General features: G+C 43.9%; 1 protein-coding gene across 1 annotated transcript in view; it reads right to left on the bottom strand.

Moving 5' to 3' along the window:
* The window catches only part of SHC3 (SHC adaptor protein 3), a 440,401-nt gene that overhangs the window by 145,712 nt on the left and 276,131 nt on the right, over positions 1 to 18,558 (bottom strand). The window contains exon 3 of the mRNA XM_085632814.1: positions 12,340 to 12,403. Coding sequence (XP_085488940.1) covers positions 12,340 to 12,403 — 64 coding nt within the window. The remainder of the gene's footprint in view (positions 1 to 12,339; positions 12,404 to 18,558) is intronic.

Genomic DNA, 18,558 nt, shown 5'->3' with positions numbered 1-18,558 from the left:
GCAAGAAATGTATGCATGACATAAATTATCAGAAAAAAAGAGTTGCCACTGATGGGAAGGCAACACTTAATTATTATGATCAAATACATAAAGCAATATTAGCTAAGGAAGAGAACCGTCCTGGAGAGGTATCTGCTGTGGACGTGACTGTAGGATTTCGAGGAAAAGCCGCAGCCCTCTGCTGATAGGTCACCACTCTGCTAATAACTACCTGGGTGCACGCTCAGACTCAGCCTATCGTGCTACTGTGAACAAGCTTCCTTTGAGTTTTCCTCTCTCAGTTAGAATCCTTTCTGCAGGAGGCTCTGCTTCTCCACATCAGCAAGTTAGAAAAGGTGCCAATAATCTAGTGGAGATGAGGGGGTGGGTGGATTGTTTAGTGTATGTGGCTTCCAAATAGACAGCATGTCTGCCGCTTGCCTGAAGTGTTTCATCACTAGTGCTGGACTCCTGCCACACCCCTACTAGTACACTGCGTCCAAAGGCGCCACATTACCCCCTCCTCCGCGGTAGCAGCAACATCATAACAGCGCCCCAAGGAAGTAGAAGCTACCGGGTACAGCCTCTCCGGGTGTCATCCCCTGTGGCTGAGGGAAGGAGCAGTGGCTTCCCTCGGCCTTAGTGGGAATGCATGCGGATACACAAACGCTGTGTGCACACAGAAAGATGTGCTTGCTGCCCCCTGATCCTTCGATATCTGCCAGGAAGGAGTGGAGGAAGGCCATTACAACTTGTCAACTTCACAGTACCCAATCAGAATGTAGCATTCTGATAATGGACACATGCCAGTTTCAAAGCATAGCTACTACCTTCTGTTGTGTTAGAGAACTTCACACATGTGTGTGCAATTGGGATTTCAGACAAAAGTCCTCCTTTATTCTCTTTAGATTTGCAAAATATGTACGATATGCCTCACTGTAACTTAAGCAAGACTTTTGAATCACAAATATATTCATCTTGGTGTTGTCTCAACACTGGAAAGTCCACGGGGCATGAACAGGGCAATATGAGTTTATAAAGTTGCTGATATGGGTAATATCAGTCCCGAGATGCTCACTCCATGTGAAGATGATAAAATCATCTAAATCGATTTCATTCAAAATTTCAACTCGTTTAATTATAAGATCATCATTTTATTGTTCGTTTATACAAATTGTGAAACCGGTGATCTCCAAAATTCAAATGCATGTATTATGCTCAACGCCTTTGATACAGCATGTTAGGATCCCAGTTTCTTGTGAGAAATACAAGATGTTTAACCCAATGCATTTCGGGCACCTTCTGCCCTTCGTCAGGGGTTTGTATCTGTGAAGTTAAGAATCACATAAATGCTGTTACAATAGTGTATAACTTTTCACCTGAACTGTCATCTAAACAACAATATACCCATGTAAGTGGCCGATCTTAACGCTCCCAACTATACCGCTTTCCCGCTAAAAAGATATTCAACACATAATCACGATTTTACCCCTGATGTACTAATCCATCATATTACTCCAAAAAAGTTACCATCCGTCTAAACACGAAGCATTCATCCAAATATTCAGTACTACTTCTAACCTTTATTTAGAACGAAAAAACTAGCGTGCCGCTAATCTTACTTGAAAAAGATGCAAAGGCCGCTTCATCCGTCTCTCCTATGGAGATTTCGTCTCTTTCACTTTACCACGTAATGCAATCGTTTTGTAACCCTCGTTGTAATCACCCTCACCTGAGTGGCGGCTTTAAATAAACTCCTCGATGTTACTTAGCATACAACTCCCATAATTCCCCCAAGCTGTCTATTGGTCCATCTACTCAAGTTCCTATCGGTAGTCGTGATTTAAATTTGAATACCCCGCCCTGCCCTGAGTGGTCAATTAAATGCGATTTAAGTTGAAGATACAGTTTACCCAAAACATGAATAAGAATAAAAATACAAACAATATGAACAATGCGGTGAACCTCGGAAATGACATTTTAAATACACCAAAAGTAATGGCAATGAGTTTATGACACATGAGAAACTGTGTCCTACATGAACACAACCAGAAACAATCTTCAACATGACATCCTGTATCAAACATTAGTGCCTCCAGAACAGTCTTCCCATTTTGCAGCCTAATCTCAACACTCACAATTCACAAAAACCGTGGTAAGTCTGCACCCACAATTACTCCTACTCAAGCATACAGATTTAGACGTTTTGTTTATACACAAAGCGTTCCCAAATTACACCTGGAAAGCTGCATTTGTCACAGCTTAATAGTCGAGCGTCTGGAAAAGTCATGTAACTTTTTTTTTATGTCAGTGATAGTATTTCCCTAGTGCAGAAATGTCCACATAGTGCAATTCCGTACAAATCACCTATGCCAATGGAACTTTTTTCTTTAATTTTCTACATAAAGAAACCCCTTCCCTATTTTCACACAATGTTTAGAGATGTTCCTTTCTCCTTACCACCCTAGAAAGTAATTGCTACTTGTAATTCTATTACGATTTCCTGGACAAGAAAGTGCCACTTTTTGACAAGCTCACCCTGGGCCCGATTCACATAACTAACTTAAGACAAAATCCTAAACGTACTACTTTTGGTATTCACAGAAGGCATTTAATAGTAGTAAAGTTAGGATTTTGTCTTAAGTTTGACTTAAGACAGATTTAAGACAGACTTAAGACAAAATCCTAACTTTACTACTAGTAAATACCTTCTGTGAATACCAAAAGTAGTAAGTTTAGGATTTTGTCTTAAGTTAGTTCTGTGAATCGGGCCCCCAGTCTTTTTGCCCATTAAATTATGTGATTTCGAATCAAAGTGCACTAGGTTTCTGCTAACAAGGTCCCCAGTGCCAGAGCTCTTTCCCAAAACTGTATAATTGTTCCCCTAATTGGTAAAACCTTTAGCACACTCTGTCAGTCCCTAGTAAATGTTACCCAGGTAGCTAGGAAGCAAAAGACACACAATTGATGGACGGAATGCAGAACAAATCAAAACATTCACCCCCAGTCAAGAGATCTGGGTTAAATCCATCATTCTTTTGTTCACCATGCCACCCCAGTTTAGACCTGGCCCTATGCAAATCAGTCTTGACCCTGTGCACAATGGTAACAGTCCAGCCCGAACTGCTAAGCCAGGTCCTCCCTGGACCGGAAACAAGCATCCTAGGACCGGTTTCAGGGTTTAACCCCTCTTCAGCCAGGATAGTTTGAATCCAGTGGCACGGTGAGCCCGGGACCCACGTCTGGGCATACCCGCCGCACTTAGGGCGAGGAAGCAAAAGACACACAATTGATGGACGGAATGCAGAACAAATCAAAACATTCACCCCCAGTCAAGAGATCTGGGTTAAATCCATCATTCTTTTCCTCACCATGCCACCCCAGTTTAGACCTGGCCATATGCAAATCGGTCTTGACCCTGTGCCCTATGGGAACAGTCCAGCCCAAACTGCTAAGCCAGGTCCTCCCTGGACCGGAAACAAGCATCCTAGGACCGGTTTCGGGGTTTCACCCCTCTTCAGCCAAGATAGCTGGAATCCAGTGGCACAGTGAGCCCGGGACCCACGTTTGGGCATACCCGGCACACTTAGGGCGAGGAAGCAAAAGACACAAAATTCACACAACCGGTCCTAGGATGCTTGTTTCCAGCCCAGGGAGGACCTGGCTTGGCAGTTCGGGCTGGACTGTTCCCATGAGGCACAGGGTCAAGACTGATTTGCATATGGCTGGGTTCAAACTGCAATGGCATGGTGCGCAAATGAACGATGGATTTAGGCCCAGATCTCTGTACTGGGGTGAATTTATGACATTGTTCTGCATTCTGTCCATCAATTGTGGTTTTTGCATTTGTCACCTCTAGTGGGACGGGTATGCTCAGACATGAGTCCCGTGCTTTCCATGCCCCTGGAATCAAGCTATCCTGGCTGAAGAGGGGTGAAGCTCCGAAACCGGTCCTAGGATGCTTGTTTCCAGTCCAGGGAGGACCTGGCTTGGCAGTTCGGGCTGGACTGTTCCCATGAGGCACAGGGTCAAGACTGATTGGCATATTGCTGGGTTCAAACTGGAATGGCATGGTGGGAAAAAAAACGATGGATTTAGGCCCAGATCTCTGTACTGGGGTGAATGTATGACATTGTTCTGCATTCTGTCCATCAACTGTTGTTTTTGCATTTGTCACCCCGAGTGGGACGGGTATGCTCAGACGTGAGTCCCGTGCTCTCCATGCCCCTGGAATCAAGCTATCCTGGCTGAAGAGGGGTGAAACCCCGAAACCGGTCCTAGGATGCTTGTTTCCAGTCCAGGGAGGACCTGGCTTGGTAGTTCGGGCTGGACTGTTCCCATGAGGCACAGGGTCAAAACTGATTTGCATATTGCTGGGTTCAAACTGGAATGGCATGGTGAGCAAAAAAACGATGGATTTAGGCCCAGATCTCTACTGGGGTGAATGTATGACATTGTTCTGCATTCTGTCCATCAACTGTTGTTTTTACTTTTAAAAAGTAGGCAATTTTCTGCTTAAAACCAAATGTGCCTTTCTGCCAGAGTCACATGACTGATAATAACTCTTGTGGTGTGATGTATATTCCTTCCAGACAGGGGGCATAAAGGACCTGGGTGTGGGGAAGGGTGCTCCTCTCATAAGCAGGTTGCCCTTAGGAGTTGTGCTCAGCCATTCCTGAGCATCAAAGGATAGCCTGAAGGCTGTGTCTACCCCTTCCTGAGTTCTGAGGCTGCCTGCCCTGTCACTGGCAAATACAGCTGATGCATGGGCCAGCCTGTCCTTTATTACCCTAGACAGTGTAGAGCCAGACCCAGGGGAAGGGGCAGAACTGACCTCCTATTTGAGCTACAGGGACACACGAAACTTCCAAAGCCCTTTCCTGCTTTCCAGATCGACTGGACCTAACCTGGTCCCCTCTGCTTGTCTCTGTGGGACTGAGGCCTGACCTTCCAAGTTCTGTCCTCCAAACCCATACCCTTGGCTGGGGTCAGGGTGTACTTATCACTGCCTACCTGAAGGTTCCATTAGATCTTATGCAAAGCAACGCAGGGTCCCGAAAGCAGAGCAGCTCTGAACCTCAGGCTTCACCTAAATTGAAGCAGAGCCATGCAGTGCAGATCCCATGTGAAGGCTGCACCAGATCAGACACAGAGCGATGCCAAGCCCCACAGAGCCGCACAGCTCCTGCCTGATGGCTTTATCAGAATCCACGTTGAGCGGAGCTCCGCAAAGCAACACCGCACAGAGCACGCATCAAGGCCAGGGGGGTACCACTCCCAGCAGGCCGAACTTGATCCAGTACCCAGCCGTGTTTCGTTGCAGTCAGCCTTAACTTGTGACTTTATGTTGGTCCAGAGAAACCAAATACCTGCAGTTGGCACTTCGCCACTCTTGGTGCTATTTTTATCTTCAAATTTAAAATCTCATAACTTCTGTTCTACAGATCGGGTTTTTGCTGTTTTGGTTTCATTTTATTTATTAAAATGTGCTCTGTCTTTCTAGATTGGTTTGGAATTTTTCTGGTGTGGTCTTTACAGTTTATTGGTGTTTACACTTTATTGCTGTTTGAGTGCCGAACAAATATTTAACATATTGCCTCTTAGTTAAGCCTGACTACTTTTCTTTCCAAGCTACCAGAGGGTTAAGCATAGGTTTATTTAGTGGCTTTTGTAGTTTACTCCTACAAGGATTGTTTTTAATACCTGATCGATCGATCTTTTCAACTAATAACCCCATTTCTTACAAGGAGCAGGCTTTGTGTGCCTCTGGCACTTGAGACCTAAACACATAGCTATTGTGTTTTTATAATGGGGCAGGACATGATCAAAAAGGTGTGAAGAACTCCAAGAGCAATTATTGTGCCATTCAAAGAAACAGAGCGGTGCTGCTTACTGTGGAATAGGTAATATTTCCTGATAGCCACATCATTGGGAAGACCATTTTTTAGGTGGCTAGCCTAAGTAAGGCTGAAAGACAGTACTTGTTACTCAATATTGAGGCAGGAATTAAAGAGGATCAGAAAGTGTGCCACCAACTACTCAGTGACTTCAGCGATAATTTTACTATGGCAAAGAGAAGGAGTTCCTAATGACACACTGAAACTCTATATTGGTGCAGCAGGCAGCATTGGCTTCAATATAATAGTGGGCAAGAGACATTGTGCTATGAAGGAACCAGGGAGGTGGAAGGCCAGTGGTTTGTCAACAAACATTTCCCTGGAATTGTTTTCGATACGACTGGCAGGGAAAGGACTGACTAGCGTATGAAGCACAGTGTTTTAGCAGGAGAGCTTACCATTACTAAAGGTTTCAAATAAACAGAGAGAACTGCCTTTAGGAAATGAGACTACTTAGGGCTTGGTTCACGGGTACCACAGGCACGGCCATTTTCAGCAGGGGAGCAGAAATTAAATTGTAGATGACCTGTCATATTTTAAGATGGAAACTTTCAGAATGTTGGTTTCGAAAACATCTGCATAGCTGCTCCAATACTTATCAGTAATCTTCATTACTTTCAGCCTAACTCATCCATGGTATCATTACTCATGAGGTGAATCCTTCCTCAGGGCAAGAAATTCCAGAAGCAGACTGAAACTGCAAGCTCTAGTTGCCCGACTGGGTGGCAAAAATATGCAGCCATTTCCAGCGTCGTCTAAACACATCCAAGCCCAAGAAGGGCTTAGTCAATCAAGGGAAGGTTGGCTTAGATATGTCAGGAGGGAGCTGGAAATGCACACCCATTTTTCCTTCTCAGTGGGGGAGGTTTGAGTATTCTGTCATCCGGTTACTGCAGCAATGAAGTTGGCACATAAGAAATATAGGAACATAGTGCTTCCAAATTCGGCAGCAAGTAGGGATGAGCATAAAAGGGCATCAAAAAGGTGGGCGATTGGAAATGAAAAAATGTTCAGGCCCACATGAACCCACTGAAAACGTACTGTAGAGTTTCATAGCACGTATTGATGTTTTCCAGCTCAAACAGTCACAATCTAAAAGGAACGGCAGCTTTCCATGTGTATTTTGCCCAGTAGCGGTTTTCACAATTGGTGAGGCAGCATGACTATTAGTATGTAAAACAATGTGTGCATAGGTCTGTTTAGGGTACCACAATGACATCAAAAAGCAGAAAAACAGGCAATCGTATTTTTCCACCAGCAGCCCTGTCATGTTTAGAAGGGCCAGGCATGACTAACTGCTCCCATTCAGGTTTTTTCTCTGCATTCTGGGACTGTTATTCTTGATTATCCCATTATAAAATTAAAACTAAAAGTGCAAAGGCTGCATAGACTAACCCAGTACTAGAGCAGCTTGCCAAGCATGGGCCTGGGGTAAAATGGCAGCTATGAACCAATGGTGTCACCTGGCAGCCTTACGCTCGAAATTGAGTCTGAACTATTATGCACACCTTATACGGTTACCAGGTCATTGGGACATTACTTTTTCTCTACTTTTATTTTACAAATTGTTATTGCAGGTACATTACTCGAATTGAACTTATTAAAATTATAAACCCAGAACTGGAGTATTTGTAAATTGAGTAATCAGGACCAGAATATAGCTTACCCAAATATACAGACTTAGAAATCCAGACATAGGTGCTACTTCCACAACCTTTCAGGCACCTCTACTAATATGTTGAATGGCCTCATTTCATAAGAAAGACTGTCAGCCACTTTTGTGGAGTTCTTTTCAGGCTAAATACTTGTTTTTCAGCCAGCGGTGCTGGGGGAATAGACATCAGGACTAACCTTTAATGAGCACAGTGATACACATAGTGCTGTGGACTGTGCCCATCACAAAACAGGGAGGGAGCACACTGCGTTGCATACCCCCACACAATTCACCCAGATGCATTGAGGTAAATAAATTGCATAACACGCACTTTAGTTGAAAGTCTTTAGTATTCAGCATCGTAGGACAGCCAGTGCTGTGTATCTCTAGACGTGTTTCAGGATATTCGCACTTTTTGAGTAGAAAGGAACAAGTTAAATACGGGGGTGCTGGCAATACAGCACAAGGTCTTTCTCAGGGAGGTACCACTCCCAAAGCACAGGTATATACAAATTGTGTGCTGATATGATAGGCAGGGTGCTCCCTCCCACTTTTATGATTGGCTAGGCTGAAAGTAACTAAATTATAATGGAGAAGGGGGGGCCAGGAGCTAGTTAATGGTCCAGTGCCTATGCTCCGAATAGTCAATGAGGTAATCACACAGGAGGCACTGTTCCGTGGTGAGTGTGGTCGAAGAACAACCTACACACACAAAAGGGTCAGGGGTGGGAAAGATGGAGAAGTTAGGTCAGGGACTTGGTACTTGAGGTGGGGAGAGGCATAAATTGTCTCTTGTTGCCCTCACACACCCCGAAGGATGTCATGCTTCATCATCGGGCGGTTGCTCCTCGTCGGGCCGGCGGTGCAATGCCCTACGGGTCCCCTGAAGGGTCTCTTTTGCAGAGATCTTTTAGAGAACTGCCGATGGGTGCATGTGGGTATGTGGAATTAAGTACCAAATGAGAAGTGAAGGTAGTGCGTGCCGTGTGACTTAAAAATACCTAAGGGTTACCAAACATAGAAGAATTTTAATAAAGAGGTGCCCTTGGTAAAGTAAAAAACCCGTAGGTTAACAGTTACCAGTAGAGACGTAATGTGTCTGGGTAACTAGGCTATGGTCAACATGTTTCACGCCTTGGGTGGTCAGTAAGATCCTTGGCGTTTCATCAGGACCAGGGGTGATGGTGATGTGAGGTGAGTGCACGAACTTATTGGTGTGAGTAGGGTACCCTTAGCCCTCTCACTGATCAAAAGAGGGGGGTGCCTCCTACACTAATTGTGTGTGGCTCTAGAGTCAGTTATGCCCCCTTTGATCGCGACCTAAGACACAAAGAAAAAGAAAACAGAAACAAAAAATGAGAGGAGGAGAGTTTAAAAACAGATATACCGCTCATGCTGGCACATGTGGAGTGTCAGTGTATCAACATTCTGTACACGCAGCCAGCAGACAGTAACTTAAAAACAAGAAGTGAGACATGAAAATGCCAGGTTCAGTTCCGGTTAATCAGTGTATGGTGTGTACCGTGTCAGCTCCAGACCGGGGCATGGAAAGGGGGGTCGCCCTAGAACCCAAAACGGGGCGTCCGAGTGGGTTGAGTAGGCGTCCCAAATCACAAAACCCCTGGCCGTTGCAATGACAGTGGGTCAATACCACGTGTGACCAGTAGCGATCTAAAAAACACCGCGTCATAATGAGTCCTGCCAAGTATCACGCATCAGGCATTAGACTAACGCATTCAATGTGATCATCCGCATCACCGCACTGAAATGCATTGTCACGCATATAGCACCTACTCAGCTTTCAAGCTAGAGCGCTGCTTAAGTACCTGGTAGACAGTGACAATTTGTATTATCACTCAGGCAGCGCACATTGCTGTAGCAGGCTTGGGAACTGGCTCATGCAGCGTGCTCTGGCCAGGGTTGGCAACAATGTTTCAATCACAGCAGCAGCGCGCTCAAAGTTACTGACCTCAAAACAAGGTCACATCGTGGCTGAGTATAATCGGGGTTTTGTTTAATGTGCCCAATCAACATCCTGACAAGGGCCCGGACGAGGCCACATTTGCAGCTACTAGCACAGCCAGAAGCCCCCAGCTGAGCTTGCACCGCGCGTCCCGCCGACCTGCGCATGTAAGATTCGATTGGAGGGGACCCACGTGGCCGATGCGGCAGAGTGGTGGTGCAGCTATGAGTGGAATCACAGTCCTGGAACATGGAGCTGCTCAGGCTTGCTGATGTGACAGCGCTCGCTGAAAGTAAGTGTCTCAACTTTATAGTAAACAAGGCTGAGACCGGGACTCCGGCTCTCAGCTTTCCCCTGCTGCACTGCTGAGGGCCCAGCCATCCTAACAGTGCACGGTAGAGGGGTGCTGATATCTCCAGCCATGACACGAGTGTGTGCCCGTGCCAGCCAGGGGGTATAAAGATGACGGTGCTGCTTTGTGAGTCTGATGGTAATTAAACTCACCCATCCAACCAGCAGCCTGCTGTAGTCGGCAGCACCTACTTTGTGGCGACATGAGTGAGTCTGCCATAACCAGACAAAGTTAGTGACTGAAGGGGAGATATCTGCAGATCACCATGACAAGGCCTTCACCGGCCAGTATATGCTCAGATAAAGTACATCGGAATCAGGTAAGTCGAAGAGACAGTGCGAGTAGTACACCCCTCTTTCTACTAATGTTAGTCACCAGACTCCCAAGCCTCCGTGTTCATGCCCAGTCAATATCCATGCCAAGCATTAAATGAAAAGGAAATGCTTCCGTGATTATACAGCAAAAGACACGTGACAGAAAGTTATGCAGAGCAGTTGAATGTTAAAACCAGGTTGCTGCTGACAACGTTTAGAAATACAAGGAGCCAATTGTCATTGTATCCTAAGATTATGAGCTACATTCCCTAAGCGCTAGTGTCCAAGTAAATTCATCACCCAGTCAATCATGGTATTGTACATGTTAGCTTGTGGTTCTATCCAGTATGATTAAGAATAGTTGTGCTACTGCGGTACCAGTAAATTCCAGTTTATGTTGTTGTTCATTTTAGTTCCATATTTCCCAGAGCATTCTCAATATGTGTCAAATTTCTATAAGGTTTCTTAACTCCCACAACTCTAAACAGTAGTACTGACTGAGCTATTCTTCACACCTTCTGGTTTAAACTTCAGTGGCAGGATGTAGTGTCCCAACATAAAACACGTAGCAGTGCTAAAGCACAGACCCTTGCAATTATCTCTCTCATAGCAGCACTGACATCTGGTACTCGCATTCACACCTGCCCTCCTACTTGCACTCACAGCTTCTGAAATTGGCACCAGTATTATCTGGTCACTGCTGGATGATTTGAATAAAATTATTTGGTGTCTTCATGCAGCGTCTCAGTCTCTCACAGCCGCGCTCACTGCAGAGTAATGGAGGACGGTGATTCCTAATCCTCAAAGAGCAGACGCCTCTCTAAGGAGACTCCTGCTAACGTATGGTGAACTTTTACAGTGTCAGAGTGTACATTGGTGAGCAAAAGTAATTGTTTTATTCTGAATGCGAAGCGAAAGCATAAAGTGTGGCATATGGGGGGGGGGGGTGTCTTTCAGTTGGGAACACAGCAGGTGTCAAAGCAGAAGCACAGGGGAATCTTTGATTCCATCAACTACAATTGTCTTTCAAATTAATTTCAGAATTGCAAAGTCTGTGTAAAATCAGCCCTGCCAAGTACCACGCATCAGATGTTACAGTGGCTGAGCTGAGCTCTGCCTTGCAATCACTGTCTGCAGTCTGCACAAAAGATGAGTTTCAGCGTCAGCGAGGCTGGCTCAGGTTCCACACTGGGACCTCTCTCACATAGTGCCCTTCAATTTCTGGTGCTTTGCAGCAGTTTGACGATCTTCTGAGTTTCTTGTTGCTCAAATAGGTGTAATTTCTGATATTTATATGTTTCCCTCATCTTCATTGCTTGATTTTTGCTCACAAGAAAGTGTCACTCATAGTCGGTGAATGTCACTCATATTTACACTAAACTTATGAAAATGTCACACATGAGCAATCTGAATTGGCAGCTATGCATATGGGGCGGGTGGCCGCATTGCGATATAGTAAGTTAGCCAGTGACTGCTGATCACTGAGGTCTGTTCCTTTTAGTGTTCACTTCTACAACCCGCTGAGAAATATACAGGTTCAATTGCTTCCAAAAGGTTCAAATGAGGAGAAGCAGAACATCACTCTCATAGCGCGCCGGCTATTAAACGAATGCGCAGAACTAGGACATGGTGGCCCTGATGATACGATGTCGTCTAAGCCTTATAACCTTATATGGCTTGCAAGAAGTCATACAGCAGATTAGTTTCAGCTAAGAATGTTGGTTCCAATCACAAGCCTCATAAAAGGAAGCAGTACCTAATTTCAAAGATAACGGCTGGCAGGCTATGTCGGGCAGTAAACACCGTGTGTTCTGGCATCCATTTTACCTTGGGCATTACAACCGAGCAGGCAACCTTGCGGGCATCAAGGTTGCAAGCGTTCGGTCCTATATAATTGAAAACCGCTCTATTCCAGAACACCTCAGCCCATGGCCACCCCGCCCACGGAATCAGCCACGAGAGCCGTGCTAATCAGCGCTGCAGCTGCGCGAGCCCTCGGGCTGAGGAGACTAATCATGCCCTCCAAGTTAGCACCTGAGCTGCAAGCGGCGGAAGTCTTTCACGGTCGTTAATCCATCACATTTTGGCAGCCACATGTCCGCGTGCTCGGGCGGCACCTGTTATTCGGAAGAGAGGGGAAGGAAGAAAGTAATGATTGCAAAAAAAACAACAAAAGGTACCTTTCGTTTCTTGAAGGCTCCTTTGGCACCAGGTACAGCTTCACAAACACGGCTGATTGCTTCCCTGAAGGAAAATACAATACATTAAGAGCACTTAAAACCGCTCATTCGTTCGACAGCAACATGGGTCCAACTCACGTTAACTCTGCAAATGCGAAACACAAAGGATTTTTTTTTCATGCAAAAGAATCATTTCTATGGCTTTATATATTCATATTTTATATCCCGGGGTTTTTCCAGCTGCCCTTCTTATTTTTATTATACATTATATTACTGTTCGGTTCGACACAAACTGTCTCACACAGATGCGTTCTTCTTTTCCCTTTTTTTAAAAGGTAGATACAAATTTGAGTATTGCATTCAATGAAGATAAAAAACATGTTCTCTAAAACTACAATTATTTTAACACTGTGAGTACATATTTAATGACACACAAACCTTTGACATAACGCGTGAAAACTAAAGCGAATGTTAAAAGAATGCTTGCTGTGGAGGAACCTTTAGTCATGTGACAACTTCAGCCAGTTATGACTTTTTAGCTAATAGACTGTTGCATGCTGGGTTATCTGCGGCAATAAATACAATGGTAACTGCAGACTCAGAGCCACTAGCCACTTAGATATAACCACAGCTAACTAACCACACAGCTGCAAACGTGTTACACAGAAGAACGTTGTCAACCAACTTTAAACAGAATATGGAATTCAATGTACTCACCTACAAGCGTGACCCCAATGAAGTTTATAGGTAGGCCATTTTTTTACAAGCTGCCTGGCAGTAGAGCAATGTAGACAAGAGATGAAGTGTTGTTGGCTTCATCTAGGTCTACGCATGCTTTTATTTCAAATAGACTTTATCAGAAGATCAATATCCTGACTGTTCAGCATCAATAAACCAAACAGTGACACCGCACCCGAACATATTTATTAATCATGTGGCAAACCAACTCTTTCATTTTACCCCATACTAACCCCACAGCATCCACTTCTGGCAAAACATTAGTTACATTGTATGATCTGGCCCACTTTTATACCAGAGCTTCATGTCGCAATTTAGGGCTGCTACTCTCTCGCCTTTCCGAGATCAGGCAGCTCTAAGTCCTCTCCATTGTGACCTGTCTCCACTATAGAAGTCTCCCTCCCCTGCCCTTCTTTCAACAAGACTGAAATTAAACCACACTCCTTCATAAATATTATTCCAATGAAATGGAACTAATGCTCGTAGCCTCCTTAGACATGTGCACTACACAATCTTTAGCCATATAATCTAGCAGTGGCAACCATACCAGTAGGAATTTGCCTTTGTGATCTGTCAGACTGTGAGAAAGACACTCCAATGCCATGACACTCCCGGCCCTGTGTAGCCAGTACTGGGGTTTCAGATTTCTCCCACAGTCGAGGTTTGCAGACAATATTGTAGCCTTAGCCTGCCGCAGCAGGCTCTACCGGCCATTAAAGGCCTGCTCCAGCGCGAAAAGGCACAAGCTAAAGGTGAGGGCCTTTAATAAGGGAGCGAGCATTTAGTGGCCAGTAGAGCCTGCTACGGAGGGTTTTAAGGCTATTAGAACATGCCATGCCTAGAGGACAGAATGTTCTAATCTGTAAAACAAAGGGGTCACGAAGCTAGAGGGGGTTGGAAAGTTTGTTCACAGCTGTTGCTGTGAACAAACATTGGAATGTTGGAGCTCTGGGCTTCTACTGGCCATTAAAAGCCTAGAGCACTACATTGTTTTCAATGGAGCTCCCAACATTCCAATGTTCTAATAATTTGTATCTTAGCTTCCAGGTGGGTTTATCCATTCCATCCCCACTGTGTTGGTTTAATCACAAACACAATGAATCCTAGAACATGAGGAAGTGAATACCTATACCTCTCCCTAATGCCCCCAGTGCTTCTTTCCAAAATATCCTCCATTTTTAGAGCACTGCCATCAAGTACGTATCGCAGAATCATTTGCACATAATACCTCCAAACCAGTCCAGCGGCAGAGGTCTGTTATTATTGGCTAGGAGGGCATTCAACCTGATTTCTGTGTGTGAATTTGGATTCGTTTTTTCAAGCAGGGTACATTCAAGTGTCAGACAGAGCTGCAGAGTGTAGGATGTCATCACAGAAAGTTGGTTTTGGAATTGAGAAAAGGTAAGAGCGTGTGACAGTTGACTAAGAGACAGTGACTTTTATTGTGGAAGAGAAATATCTGAACTGGGACATCAAGTGAGGTTGCTTTTTACCAGGTTTCCCGAAATACCTCTTCGGCATGTAAAGCCAAGGGTAGTTCCTAATTTTAGAGTGCTACCAGAGGCCGGCAACAGTCTTAGCCTGAAATCATGAAAAGGCTACTGAAATCATGACCTATTTCAGCGCAGCCAAAGCATTTACAGAGTGAGATACTAAGACTGAAGGGTGGACCTTGTACTCACAAGGTACAGGTTAACCACCAGGATGGAATTTGAGTGGCACTGGAGGAAGGTTGCACCTGACACAGACCAGACATCCTCGGGTAGCACATGATACATCAAGGAATGACTGTGAGAGGCTGTTTGGAATCTGCAGGTATCAGATTGAATGAGCACCTAGAAAATAGGGTTGAAGGCAACATGTTTACGTTAACCTATATATATATGTCTGAAGGGAAAAAACATTCAGAGGCACTATAAACATGCAGTTTCTTTCAAGTTTATCAATAAATAGAATGTATACACCCAATCCAGAATAGTGTTAAGAGTGTTTCTTTACAAACTCATGTAGGAAGTTAAGTTTAACAAAGGAATGACACTGTCCAGCCCTTATACCTAAAGTTGTTAGAGGACGGAGTGCAGACTCCTTGAGTGTACTTTTCTACAGTACTGAAATCTAGATCCATGTTTAAACTGAAGACAGTGAGCATGTCCAAAGGATTAGCTGTCCATTCCAGTCTGAATGAACTATCCACAATTAAAGAGCGTGGGTCAACTTAGCTTTGACAGTGGCAATAGAGTGGGAAACACCAGTGATGTAAAGATGAAAGAAGGGAAAGTTGAGCACAAAGTGAGTTGAGGAGCAGATGCATTAAATCAGAGGGGCCACACATCTGCAATCCGCAAAGCTCCCTAAGGTTGTATATTAATAAAAAGGAAGACCCTTGTGCACCAGAGTGTAGAGATCACCCACCACACAAGAAGCAGGAGCTACTCTTCAGAACCTTCTTTCCAAATTTAGCACACACCCACAATCCAACTTTCAATTCAAAGTCTTTCACTCTATCATTTTCATCACAGTAAGTCTTATAACTTATTTGTGTATGTTTAACACATTTCCTTATTGCTAACGGGTCCCATTGAATATCCCTAACCCTGCTCACCCACTCTAGATTGTTTTTTTAATATGGAATGCACCCTTTCCTAACTCCGACAAGGCTCTCACCTGTGGAATCTTGTGTCATGATATGATACCGTACCATGTTTCTTCACCTCCCTTACCAAAATATTCCAGCCCTTTTTGCTACCTGCAAAATTCCTTAATCACACTGTTTAATTTCTCAACCACTCCATTATCTCATGGCTGATACACTGAGGTTAATTAGTATGTGCTGTTTACCAGAGCATTTTAAATATTACCGCATCTCCTTTGAGGAGCCCTCTTCTACAAAATATTCAATCCATAAACTCACATTCTTAGCATCAGCCCAGCCAACAATTTTCACGTCTATCCATTTGTAGAAAAGATCCTCTAAGGCAATTAAAGTACTTGTACATCCTATTGTTCCAGCTCACCAGCTCCATAATATCCATAACTAACTGATTACATGGCAAAATGGGACTTACCAAGGTGGTGGTCTCAAAGTCTTTTGTCTCTTATCTGCCCCTTCACATTGTCCACAATCTCTAACCGGGTTTTCAGTCTCAAGATCAATTCTAAGCCACCAATGCAAGTATTTTAAAATAGATATGATTCTATTTCTCAAACTCCCTCAATTCATCTCTCACTTCCCAATAAGCATGTAAATCCTGTTTCCCAAGACTCTTACTGAACCTTTTCTGACTCTATCCCTAACGTCTTTCATCATTTCATCACACCGATATGCACAGTCCCATTTATCTTCAGCGATTGCACTGTAACTTTCTTTTACATTTGTATCACAGGCTATGCAGAACTCATTCTACTTGTCTTCATCAATTTCCTTGATAGAAATAGACATTCTACTAAAAAAATCAATTGCCTTTCTCACATCATGTATAAACTCTTGCAAATGTGTTGACAAACTCACAATTCTGGCAGATAATTTAGTAACACCTTCTGTTGTCAATAACTTAGTCAAAGGTTTGTCAGAATTTTTTTTTCCCCATATGTACTTCTGGCAATGTCTACAGCCCATGCGCACACCAAGGTTTCCCTTTCTATCACAGAGTATTTCTCCTCAGTGGGTGATAATGAGCATGAGGCAAACACAATCACCACCTCCGTCCCAGTAGACTCTGTTTGTGTGGCAATTGCACCTAGTCCTTTTAAATAATTTTATGCACAAACCCATTAATCATACTGACTTTTTTCTCAAAAACCTTAGAGAATTTGCCCATTACCTGGGATCTATTATTCTCTCCATCCAATGCCAATAGTATCTAGTCAGCACAATAAGGTAAAGTACTACATGTGAAGACCTCTGATCCCTCCACCTCAACACAGATGGGTCTTCCTTAGCAATGTATAGTTTGCAAGTGTCTTTCTTGTCTTTGGATTCGAAAGCTAGTGACCCATAACCTAAAACGTCACTGCTGAGACCTGCATAACTTTCAGGGTCGATGCCAGAGGGTTCCAATCTAATTCCCAGCAAGAGGAAAATTAAAGTGAAGATGGTATAAGCTAGAGATTTCATGCAGAATGCTTTCAATCATGTCAAATTCAAAGTCTGTATAAGCCAAATTCCAAACTCCATGAATAGTTTTAAGCACCCTAAAAACTTCATATTGTTATGACAGGTTTCCAGATGATTGATATTAGAGACAGAGGGCAACAGTTAATCAGGTGTCTATTAAATCCAAGACAGCAGTGAAGTGAGTAGCGCTTACTCTGTGTGGTAAACCCCCCTTATTTGGCCTGCTATCTTTGGAGGGCCTGCTAGCAGAATACCTCATATTTTGAATGAGGATAATTTTATTTCTGCAATCCAACTGGTACACCAAGCATATGCTGTTACACATGCTGGGGTATCAGTTTCCAAGCTTCAAAAAAGAATGGGATGGAAGACACACCTTTCAGACAGATGGGTGAAGTTGGTGCAGGAGATATGACTGGCCTCATGGATCTAAATTAGGGGGGCTGTACGACGGTACATCGCATGCAATTACTTCGCATACCTTTTACACGCATTTTTTAGCGTGCATGTTTTTACCGCAAAATGCATTTAAAACACATGCCAATACAACACATTGTTGTTATATTTAAAAACAATGTATTTGTGGGGGGAGATCCCCACCCCCAACTTACCTTAAATGCGTTTTATTGGCATGCGTTTTAAATGCATATTCGCGGTAAAAATATCCGCGCTAATAAATGCGATGTTAAGGCTTAACAAGGTAAAAACCTTGTTGCAAAGGCTGTTTCCCCATGTAGGCAGAGATAGCAGCTGCTATCCATGCCTCGTCCTTGTTACCACAGGCACTGACCAAGCTATCTCTGATCTAAGGAGTAATGAAGGCAGTGGTTGTGAGTGAAAGCAATTGATGCTCCAGTAGGCCTCTTTCTTTTCTGTAGTTTCAACGTCTTGCCATCCTACTAGACCCTACAATGATCCTCAGGCTGCCAATGCCATGGTAAACGGGTGGATTAATAACTCACTTGATGATCTGATCCCCATTCGCACTCTAAAAAAGCAATGAAAGAAAAATCTGCACCTTAGTTTAATGAATCCTTAATCTCCTTGAAAAGGGGTGCAAAAAACTAGAAAGACAGTGGAGTCACAAATACGATAAAAATGGAAAACTTGTCTATCGGGCAGCTACCCGTCACTATCATCAAGAGATAAAGAGGGTTCAAGCTGCATTTTATGAAGATCTACTGGGCAAGGCCGCCAACACTCCTAGGGAGTTATTTTGCATTGTAAAATCTCTCACTGCTCCTAAAAGCGGAAACCCACTGCCCAATCCTTCAGAAAAACGCTGCGAAGACTCAGCAGCTTATTTCCAAAATAAGGTGGCCGACATCTATAGTGAATTACAAAAGAGTAGAGAAATCTCATACACT

Source organism: Triturus cristatus, chromosome 2_1 (genome assembly GCF_964204655.1).
Source record: "Triturus cristatus chromosome 2_1, aTriCri1.1, whole genome shotgun sequence".
Taxonomy (NCBI): Eukaryota; Metazoa; Chordata; class Amphibia; order Caudata; family Salamandridae; genus Triturus; species Triturus cristatus.
Note: the sequence above shows the minus strand (reverse complement) of the source record. Positions and strands in the feature narration are given on the sequence as shown.